We start from the raw sequence: 11,478 nt of genomic DNA, 5'->3' as shown, positions 1-11,478 counted from the left end.
CTCCCGCCGCCCCCCCCCCCCCCCGTATGCAGGCTGCATACAAGTGATCTCGGTGACCTCAAAGCAAGCGGTGGCTTCCCTGCTGTACATTTATCCCTGCTTGCCCAAAGTATGCATGTCCCGGGTGTCGGAAGATACGAATTCCACCACCTGCTGCCCCTCTACTCCCTGCTGCCCCGAGGCCGGGCCTTGGTTGGCCTTGTCGGAAATCCGGCCCTGCACACGTTATAATTTTACCAACAGCTATGCAGTGCAAGGACCTAAAGGAGTTGCTTTGATTAAGCCTTTGAACTGCATCAGTGTTAGTAAATCTGAAGAAGGATGTAGGGATTGAGCATTTAGATTGTAAGGTCAGCCAGAAACCTGACCAGATGTGCCCACACAATTTGGCTGCCCCGGGCAAAAGAATTGACCAGCAAACCCATGAACAATGATGGTCTTCTCAGAAGAATGATGTCTATGGAGAGGGAAGGGGAAAGAGAAGAGAGCTGGTGTTGGATGCCTGAAGTGCTGCTTACCCCACTTGGGAACAGTAGTGGTGGATGGAGGTTTTCCAGCTCGCCCAATGTTTCAAACAATAAAGGGGAGATCCGGGCTCCCTGTAGGCATAATAAAGAATAGCCAGATTGGGGAGAGTATCACCTCGGGGTCCAGGGGTACCCTTATTTGTGTAAGAACCAATGCCACCATGTGCAAAACATTGCCTGCTTCTGCTCACTGCTGTAATGTAACCAGTGCAGCAAGGGTTACAATCTGACCCTGCAGACGGCTGGTCTATATTTAAATTCACCTGGTGATCCTGTTAGTAACATACTTCCTGTCTTTGGGTGACAACGCTCACACAGTGTACTGTACCTTTGAGGGAGCAGCATTGTCACTGGGCTGCTCTGCTGATTGGACTACAAGCGCCTCTTCCTCTCCCCATCTTCATTACATTGAGGGGAGTTGTTTTAAATTTCACAAACGTTGGGCAGAAAGGTTGATAATATTGTTGGATCAAGCACACTTTATCTGCATAGCATAGTGGAGGAGCTCTTCTGTAGTTCACAGAAATTAACTTTACAGGCCTAATAAAATTGGTTGAGGTTTTAGGAGCAGCAGGGAGCACATGAAATCACAAGTTCACTGGATATTTGACAGGATCAATGGGTATTTATTTGTTCTTATTGAACAGATATAGCAAAACATTTTCAATGGAATATTTACTAGAACAAAAGGGAGGAAATAAAAGAAGTTCATTGTTAGGGTTTACAAAGCGAACATATTTTCTGTATAAGTTGATTGTATTTTTCAATGTAATCTTGTAATACTGCATTGCTGCCACCAGATGGAGCTGAGGAGCATAGGGGAGAAGTATTTATTTCCTATGCTCCTCAGCTCCATCTAGTGCCCATAATGTGGGCCAAGATGACATTTGAAAAAATAAATTCTACTTATAAAGAAAAAATACAACAAGAATGTTCACAGAGATTGAATAGACCCCTTTAGCAATGCATTTGATGGATGGTGTGGGGAAGGGAGTTCCAGATAACAAGCACGTGAGAAGTCTTGAGAACGTGAACTATTATCACGTCACCCTATTCTCTTAGTATATGAACAGAGATCCGAGTTGATGCCTGGTTTAGTTTGGAGGAATTGAGCACCGAATTAACCTTTTATAGGCTGATTATTCGCCATGGTGATAAATGTTCTTTCTCTTTGCTGTATTGCATTTCCTTATTTGTAAAAATAAAAAATGTTTCTGATGAAGTTTAAAGATACAAGAAAAATAAAAGCCCCCAAACAAATCTGTGCAGTGCTCTAAGTCCTGCTGCAGGTCTGCGCTGGCACCGTTTCCCATATGTAGCTGGCACAGCTCTGAACTTTCCGCCAGTAAATTAGCACACTGTTGTATCTAGAAGTTCTCGCGTTGAGGTATGACATTTTTATTCGTAGCCTCCGGGGACGGAATCTTTCTCGAACATCGCTTGACACAAAGCGAGATGTGATCTGTGCTGGCTGTCTGGACCAGTATAGCCCCTGGCCCAGACTTCGAGCTGGATCCGTGTCATGTACAGACCTCTATTCTTCCCTAAGCCGACGGGTGATGTCTCTGTAACGCAGTGGAGTCACGGCGGCGCTGCGTTATTTCAAAAATTGTGCTTTCCCACGTGATTATGGCGTCTAATAGGCTCCTCGTCCCACGCACAAAGTCTTCGGGTTCATCTGCATTCTGTGCATGTCCATTGTACAATGACACTCATTTTAAATGCAAGTCGGATTGACGTGAACCCGCACAGAGTAACGTTTGTATATTGGACTGCCTATGCGCAGGCAGGGCCGGCTAAATGACATGACCGATTCTAGCGTCAGGGGGTCATAATGGCCCCGAGTGAAGAAAGCAATAAAACTGTCTCCGATAAAACTAAGAAAACCGAAAACTCCCATAATTCTTAGGGATTGCTGCAGCCACAAAGAAAAAGGCAGCCCGTGGAGTCATTGCAAGCACAGTGTAGGAAGTAGCCAGGGGGTGTATATCTCTAATGTAATAGAAGCACATTCAGATGTAAAGTTATTGTTCAAGCAGCAATTGTCAGAGGAGTTGTAGAGTCCCGGCATATCCTCTCCTCTTATAACATCAGCTTTGTAATAGGAATGCATACCGGAGGTGTTTCTGATAATACAATCAAAGCTTACTTGAAAAAAATCCCTTTTATGTAGTGAGTGCTGCCTTCCGTCTGCCGATCACTTCCATCAACTTCCTGGATTCCCAGTGTGCTTTGCGTCTCTTTCCCTGCTGCTTGATGTGAAGTTATCTCCATTTCTCAAGACTACATATACCATCATGCATTGCTTCCAGCAAGCAATGATAATGTTACATTGTTCAGATGTTGAGTTGTGGTTCGGAAGGCAGGCTCTACTTCATCAGCAGCTGGGTGGCTTGCTGATGAAGTGGAGCCTGCCTTCTGAACAGGAGTCAGGATGCAGAGTGGGGCTGTCAGGATGGAGAGTGGAGCTGTGTGGGGCCGGGTAGAGCTACAGGATGCTGAATATTCGCTGATCCTTCCGTGTAATGAGCAAACACCACAGTGATCAGTACTGATCACTCAGTGTTTGTAAATCACGGAGGACATAGTAAGCGTACTATTGTTGGTTATGTGTTTAGAAGAAGATCTTAGGAATGCTGAATTAAGTTTTACTTGCTTAGCAGAACATTGCGTCAGAATACAGCATTATACAGCATACAAAGAGAACTGCCTGTATGTATCAATGATAAATATGCATAAGCATAGAGACTAACATTGCACTACAGCGCCATCTACAGCTCAAAAGACATTATACAAAGTCAGTAATACAATGATAATGCTGTTGCATTTCCAACAACTATGTCCCCAGTCATGACTGAACAGGAAGTGCTATGCATCACTTCCTGTTCATTCATGACTGGGGGACATAGTAATCACTTAGTCAGTTTCTGAAGGGACAGGACCACTCAGTACAGAGGCTTCCTGTCCATTTATACCTGGGGAGAGTACTATGCCTCCTCAGTTTGTGAAAGAACAGGAAGACTCTGTATTGAGTGCTCCTGTTCATTAAATGCTGGGGCTGTAGAAAAAGAGACGGAGGACAGTGTGTCCTCAATCCCTTTTTCTATTTCATAAGGGAAATATCAGGGGTTGTTTACACCCCTAATATTTTTACAAAGGCCCCTGACAGCAAAGTAAAAAAAATAAAGAAAATATAATAATAATAGTAATAGTAATAATAATAATAATTAAAAAAAATAATACCCTCCTCCCTAACAAACACACATAACATGTCGGGTAAGGGGGCACAATACTTGCCTTGCCCTAGGCACCCACACTATGCCACTGAATATAACTGCCCCCATGTACTGTACACATATAATGACAAACTATACATAGAAACTATGTTGTAACCCATTGATGGGATTATTCGTATCTGATTTCCCTTCACATATCCATTAAAGAAAAATTATTGGGAAGACTGTGCATTCCCCTTAAACAATAATACCCAGAACCTTCGGTAGAAGAAGCGCCCGCGCTGAAGGCCAAGCAGATACCGTACCTCCAACTTCATATTCACGATGATAAATGTCACTTCACTCGCCATAACCACACACTGATTTGCTGTAGTGGGTGTAAAATAAAGAGCAACAAAAGGCAAAACACACAATTTTACAAAGCAATAGTGCAGGAATAATGCAGCCTATCTATCTGCCGGCGAAGGCACATTAATAGACGTGGACGTGAATATAAATCAGCCTGGCTGGAAAGTGAATATAAAACACATAGCCATAGAAACGCAGAGGTAATGTCTCTCAGTGTAGAGACACATCCAGGAGTGTCTTCCTGTAATAAGAAGGAAAAAAATAACCCTTGGAAGAGTAACCTTAATCACAATATCACGCATACAAATACAAATCTAGCTCATAAAAACAGCATATGGCCGCCGGTAAAAAGCAGCGAGGTAATATTCCTGACTGCAGGTAACTAATAATAATGATGTAAATGTAAAAATATTAAAGCTGCTGGAGGGGTCCAATTCACCGGAGATTCACGTCCCGGCATGGGGTATTGCTGCCGCTACGTGACCGCAATGTAATGCGACAGAACCAGCAATGTTTCACTGGAGATAGGCATGGCTTTTCACTGAGGGTTTTGTTTTTCTTAAGCAATATATCTTGTAGAATTGTTATCTTAGTCTCTATGTTCAGTGACGCCGCTTGTGTTTAAAGCTGTAAAATACCAATTTTTATTTATTTGAAAAAAATGAATAAATGTATTTGAAATGCAACTAGTGTAAGCACAGGAATTTGACATGGTTTCAGCCCCTTGTAATCCCAGTTAGAGCAGCATTCAGAGTCAGAGAGGAAGGGGTAGTACCAAGAGCCAATCAGGTGTCTTGTCTTTATATGGACTGACAAGGAACATGCTGACAGGAGGAGAGAACAGAGCAGTGACATGCAGTGGAGTCTGTTCTCGGTGAGGCATTTCCCCTGCCCGCCCCCAGCCTCCAACCCGGTCACCGAGCTGTGTGGAGGATGGAGACAGGGAGGAGCCTCCCGGTCCCTCACTTGCTCGTCACCGGTGAGACATCGAGATCTATGTCCTCACTGATTTTTTTTTGATTGGACAGCTTGGACCCATCGTGCTTTGCCATTGGTCCAAGCCATCCACAGAGCTCATGCCTCTAACAGCAAGTAGAGCTGTTGCAGCTCTGGTCTCACTAAGTTAGGTTACACAAGCGGTGGGGAAGCCCGCTGCTGTGCAATCTAATTTAGCTGTCAAAAGCCGGATGCAGCACTGCCTGTAATTAACAGGCAGCAGTCCGCCCATGACAGGTTACACAGCGGGGAGAAATTTCCTGCTGTGTAACCTACTTGAAGCCGATCTGAATGAAGGAAAAGCTGTGAGCTTCAGATTTGAAGCTCACAGCTTTTTCCTCCATAGTACTAGTTCAGGCTCTGCCTCATCTGCCTCCCCTGACACGCATGTCCCTAAAAAAGATATATGGCCCTGTCAGTCTGTTGCTGTTCCTTTACTGTCCAGTCACAGGCTGGGGGCAGGAAGGTGACCTTGATGTGTGGCATAACTGCAGTAGAAAAATGTCAGATCAACAGACTTGTTGTTCTGTCTGGCAGGACTGTGTAAACCTCAGGACTGGATGGAAAAAAATACAAATCCTTCAGCAGATAAAACAGCTCCCATATGTGTATTCCAGTTGTATTTAGCTGTTTACGTGAAGTTCAGCTTTCAATTATTAAAGTGAACCAGATGTGAGAAGTGCTAGTTGCCTGGCTGTCACACATTCCTGCTGGGTCAATATTACCTGAATCAATGACATGGAACAAGTATGTAGATCAGGAAAGTTCGAAGTTCTTTCTGCATACTTGGTGGTGAACTGTGACCGAAAGAGTAAAAAATGATGGCCAATCAACTAGCACTTCCAGAGGCAGAGGTCAGTATTACCAGACTCCATGGTTCATACATGACAGGTTTGCTTTAGGGAAAGAACTCATCAATCTCAAATCTCAGTCTCATTTGTTGCAATGGTTTACTGGTTCTTCTGGACCAGCTGATTAGTCCAATGGCTTCATAACAAATATGCAGATCTATAGGTCAGTAGTCTTCTGCTTGGATGGAGTTATATCAACAGGTAAAGGTATATCTATGTAAATTGGAGGTACATCTACACAGGTTGGATGCATGTCTAATCAAGGTGGTTACAGTATATCTCGCATTGACATCCGCCACCTCTCGTACCTTATTTTCCAGTATGTTTTATGTGGTGTTCTTCTTTAGCTATGGCAGCTTAGCACCGAATCAGATGCATGTCATTTTCTCATCTGGTTATAAGAGCTTCATATCCATTGTTTATTTCCAGGATCGTGTGAAGGACCCTTCGACACGGTGTTTGATTGGGTGAGGAAGGAGAGGAACCAGTTTGGAGAGCTGGTAGTCCGATACAACACGTACTTCTTCCGGAATAGCTGGTACTGGATGTATGAGAACAAAAATAACAGGACTCGGTATGGGGATCCCCTGGCGGTTTCCACTGGTTGGCAAGGAATACCCACACAGAATATTGATGCCTTTGTACATGTCTGGACCTGGACCAGGGATGACTGTTACTTCTTCAAAGGTATGTCAGCCATTTTGTTTGTATATTCTTTATTTTAAACTTCGCGAAAATCATACACATTGAGTACATTGACATATAGATATGGTGGTACAGTCACGAGCCACGAGCCTCCTGGCTTTGTATTACAGTATTACAGTGTTACAAGAGAAGAATCACATAGAATGTATAATATATACTTAACATTGGGAGCCTTGCATCACTCAGGGCACATGGCTTGTCCTCTTATGTCCCTGGCCATGTAGAGTAGAGTCAGAAGTTTCAATAGACATGGCACATGTGTAGCTCAGTGCATGATAAATTGATGGGTAGCTTAGGAGTATCCAAAGGGGAGAAAGGAGTGGGAGCATAGATGCTTTTATCCAAGACAGGGGAAAGAGTAGGTAGGTGTGGTGCAGTGTAACCAAGAAAGAGAAGAAGGGGAGGGTTAAGTAAATTGTACATTATAGAGATGGTGTGTGCTGGAAATCTTTTTATCAGGCAACATAATATGGGAATAGCTCCAGTTCCTGGACATTTCCTTTATTAGTATAGTAGTATTGAAAGTCAAGGTAACAAGAGTTCATGTTGGCTATTTACGCTTTGTAGATAGAGGTAACTAGAGTTCATGTAGAACATGTAGACGTAGTTTGAGGTAGCTAGAGTTCATGTAGAACATTTAGACTTTGTAGGTCAAGGTAGCTAGAGTTCATGTAGGACATTTAGGTTTTGTAGATCGAGGCAACAAGAGTTCAATGACAGAAAGTCATAAACACATTTTTTGACCTTGGCATATGGAACTATAGGTTCAGTGCCAAGACAGCTGTCCTCTAACCTGGATATGAGGGAGTCTTCACAAGACAAAGAAGAACCATCTACTGTTCTTGGCTCAAGACTAATACAAGTACAAGGTGGCATTATTATATGATTTTTGGAGATGATTCAAGGCAACACATATGGTTCTATTGTTCAGATAATTATAAAAAGAGCCAGCAAGCCCACATTCCTTGAACTTGCCTGAATTGCTACTTATTCCCGGACAGCTAATTGAACTTACTTTTTGAAGATCTGCCTGGTGTTGATTCTTCGCTTATTCCTTTCAATACATTTAGAAATACATGTGGAAGCCACACTGCCATGTCAAGGCACCTCTGATAAGTGCAATCCGTAACTCTAACCTATATGGATCTCCCAACTATGGCACATATATAGCAATGCAAATGCAGGCAAACTGCACCTACAAAGGATTCTGAATGTTCCTGGAAGAGTCTGGAACTAATGGATGGAAATAAAAAAAATGAGGGATGATACACAAGTAGCTGGACAATGCCACAAATGACCTTGTTAACGGTCACATTCTTTAACTCTCCAGCAGATTCCATCAACTTGGTTTCCGTATATTTACTGCATAGAAGACTACTGCTGTTTTGTGTTAGCAGGCATTTAGGTTAAGAGCACAAGTGCAGTGCACTTTAAAGAGGTCCCGTCACCACATCTGGCGAGGTCTGCTAGTTACACATGTGCAACCTATGAAATATTTAATTACAGTGGCCCTGTCTTCTGCAGAACTTTGTGTAGCCTAAGCATGTTTAGCATTGTGGCTTATCTTTCAGAAAATCAACACTTCTTAAAGTGTTGGAGCCTCAAACTTCTGTGCTGCCCACAGCCACTTCACCCTTACTGTATACTCATTCTGCGTCCGTGACCCAGCATCATGGCTAAAAACTAGCATTTCTAGAAGAAGACCACAAATGGCAGCCCCCATTTTTCTCTTTTTAAAAAATTACTTTAAGGGGTTAAATGACGACATATTTTTTCTGTACTGGATATCGGATATTTTTGTGTGTCTGTAGGTTTTATCCATAGCTACATCATAGAACCTGTTTTTTATTACATAACTGTAGGCCCTTTAACGCATGCTACATATCAGAGGTATGAGCGTTATACCGTGAATTGATGGTGAAATCCCCAGTCCACATAATCCTCAGTCTTTGATATCTGTTATCAGACATGTTGTATAGGAACTGGGAGTCGTGTTGGCTGCTTTGAAGAACAGTATCCAATTTTTCTCTTTCATGTATTAATAGGAACTCAGTACTGGCGATATGACGGTGAAAATGATAAGGCCTACGCCATGGACGCTCAGGGAAGGACCTACCCGAGACTCATCTCCGAGGACTTTCCTGGAATTCCAAGCCCCATCAATGCTGCGTATTTTGATAGACGAACTCAGCACATATTGTTCTTTAAGGACTACCAGGTGAGAGTGATCGTCAGTTCATTGGCCAACATGGCTTACCTTTCCCCACGTGGGTCTTGATTCTGTTTATTAGCAGAGTTGGCATGAAAATCACATTAGGTGCTGGAGATAACCAGTTCAATTCTTCCCTGCCCAAGATTCTTAGTGTCTTAGCATAAAAACCGCTGCAAACTTTCTCAACAAAATGGTCATTTGGTGCCCTTCCTCCCAGCATCCCTTTACATATATGAGTAGTGCTCCCTCCCATGTATGCATAAGACAGAGTAGAAGACCATAATTGCAATATGCAGAATTCCTACAGATGCCAGTTTCTCATATCAACCCCTGTACAGTAATCCTTGGTTGTCATAGTGGTGTTACATTAATCAGAACATTTGAAATGTTCGATATATAAACTTGATCCCCTTTACAACAGGTCCTATCCCATTACCGCAGGTGGTTTTAGAAAACTTACCCATCACAGCGCACATTAGGGTCACATTGATGAGTCACAATTGCCCTCAAAAGGAAGGAGCAATGCTGTCTCATCAAGGTATACCATTATAGCAGGAATATTGTACTTCATTACCTATTTAAATGCAAGACACATATTGTAAGTGATCACAGTGAAGTTCCAAGGCTACAGAAAAGCATATCAGCCAACATTTTCTAAACTGGCATGTTCTGTGCCCGCTCCAGTACATTCAGTACAGCTTAATGCAATCAATCTGGAGAGTCTCATTTTGGGTTATAGGAGACATTTATCATAATCCTGTTTGGCTATGGTACACATTTTTTTTATTTCTGCCACGTGCATGACTGTGTGAGGCATAAAAACCCCCTAAAATGCAACTTTATTTCAAGAAAGGGATATTTTTATTACTTCCTAAATTTGATTTGCCTTTTAAATGCTGATTTTCAGTCAATAATCTAAAGAACAGATAACAGCAGATACAAATCATTGAACACATAGAAAAAAAAGATTTTGGCCCATAACAAGGACTTCAAATCTTCAAAGCCAAAGACAAGCAACATTTGGCCACTACGGACTCTCAGCTGACCCCTTATATTCTTTTTATTTTACACTGAGCAGGAATCTTAACAAGCTAACATATTATTTTTGAACCCATTTACAGGTGTACGCCTTTGACATCAACAGAAACCGCACTGTTCCAAACTTCCCTAAGAGAATTGTTGACTTCTTCCCAGCAGTGGTACGAAATAACCACCCAATGGGTCACCTGGATGCTGCATATTATTCATACACCCACAACTCCCTCTTCTTGTTTAAAGGGAAGGACTTCTGGAAAGTGCTCAGCGATAGAGACAGGAGATCTAATACCTCCTTGCCCCAGAACGGAGTGCTGCCACGCCGGGCCATATCTGAGCAATGGTTTGATCTATGTAACGTTCACACGTCACTGCTGAGACTGTAACCCTGGAATAAAAGACTTTGTATTGCTGGGGGAGAATGACAACTGGGGATTTACACTCCACGCATTCTACTATTGTAAAACAATTTATATTCTGAACATCTTGCGGCTGCTGAGGAACTCCCAGCATGCACTGCCAGCATGAGAAGCAGGCACTTACAGTTGCCCAACAGCTAAAGGACTATGAAAATCTGACTTGTGGTTTGGCAGACTTGGGCAATTTAGTCCACTGATGGGTCTTCATCACTGCAAGAACTCAAAGTGAGCTTTCTCCCTGCCGTGATGCATCCTCAAGGCCCATTAATTACTGTACTAAACTACTCTGCTGATTTTTATATTCCTACTACTGCAAGATTTAACTACTTATTGGCTATCGCCTCATTAGCCATACATTGACTGGATACAGGGACAGCTGAATTGCCTAGTAGATGGTGTAGGAGAACTACTAATTATTCCAGTCTGTGAAGAAAGCTGAAAAATATGCTCTGTTGATGGACATTGAGAGCCGGAGTTGAGCACCAAGGCACTAAAGACTATAATGCACAAAAATACTGCATCATTTGTTATATATTCTCACACAAACACACACACACTGTATATATTTCATGCTGTGAACTATTAGTATTTCTTTAAGTGGAAATTCAAGTTAAGGCTCAATGGGTTAGGGGTGCTGGTCTGGAGCTAAGAGTTTAAATTGTTTGGTTAGCTCATTTATTACTCGTTTGTACATCTGCTATAGGAGAATTATGTGCATTGTTTAAAAGGAGAAAATGGTTCAGAGGTACTGTAACATAATTGGCTGGTACACATGGAGCTGCAAATTCAAAGCCACTGGTCTGCTGATAGTGTACCTGTTACAGTAGGGTTGAGAAGCAAGCATTAAAATGGTTGACTGTGGGCCTATGGCCACAATAATGAATTGTGGACATAAGGCTGTGAGATGGATAAGGAGTATCAGTTAGTCTTGAATACAAACTTTTCTTGGAAAAATGCTGCTCCAGGTTCTCTCCAGTCCTGGCTACATATCTCAAGGCCCAGGCACTTCACCCAGACCCTGGGGAAAATAGCAATCAGAACTCAGATTTTCTCCTTAGGCAGAGATCACATCACCAAGTACTTAGAACTTTAGCCTGCAGTAAAAGGTTAGAAAAGCTTTTATTAATTTTGTAATTCTTTATCTTCCCT

General features: G+C 42.5%; 1 protein-coding gene across 1 annotated transcript in view; it reads left to right on the top strand.

Annotated features, from left to right (window-relative positions):
* The window catches only part of MMP21 (matrix metallopeptidase 21), a 20,985-nt gene extending 10,689 nt beyond the window's left edge, over positions 1-10,296 (top strand). The window contains exons 5-7 of the mRNA XM_018557466.1: positions 6,388-6,645; positions 8,709-8,881; positions 9,997-10,296. Of these exons, the coding sequence (XP_018412968.1) occupies positions 6,388-6,645; positions 8,709-8,881; positions 9,997-10,296 (731 nt within the window). The remainder of the gene's footprint in view (positions 1-6,387; positions 6,646-8,708; positions 8,882-9,996) is intronic.
* Positions 10,297-11,478: the final 1,182 nt, after the last annotated feature.

This window comes from Nanorana parkeri, unplaced genomic scaffold (genome assembly GCF_000935625.1).
Source record: "Nanorana parkeri isolate BGI_ZX_2015 unplaced genomic scaffold, ASM93562v1 scaffold2, whole genome shotgun sequence".
Lineage (NCBI taxonomy): Eukaryota > Metazoa > Chordata > Amphibia > Anura > Dicroglossidae > Nanorana > Nanorana parkeri.
The sequence above is the reverse complement of the archived record's forward strand: the minus strand, read 5'-3'. Positions and strand labels throughout refer to the sequence as shown.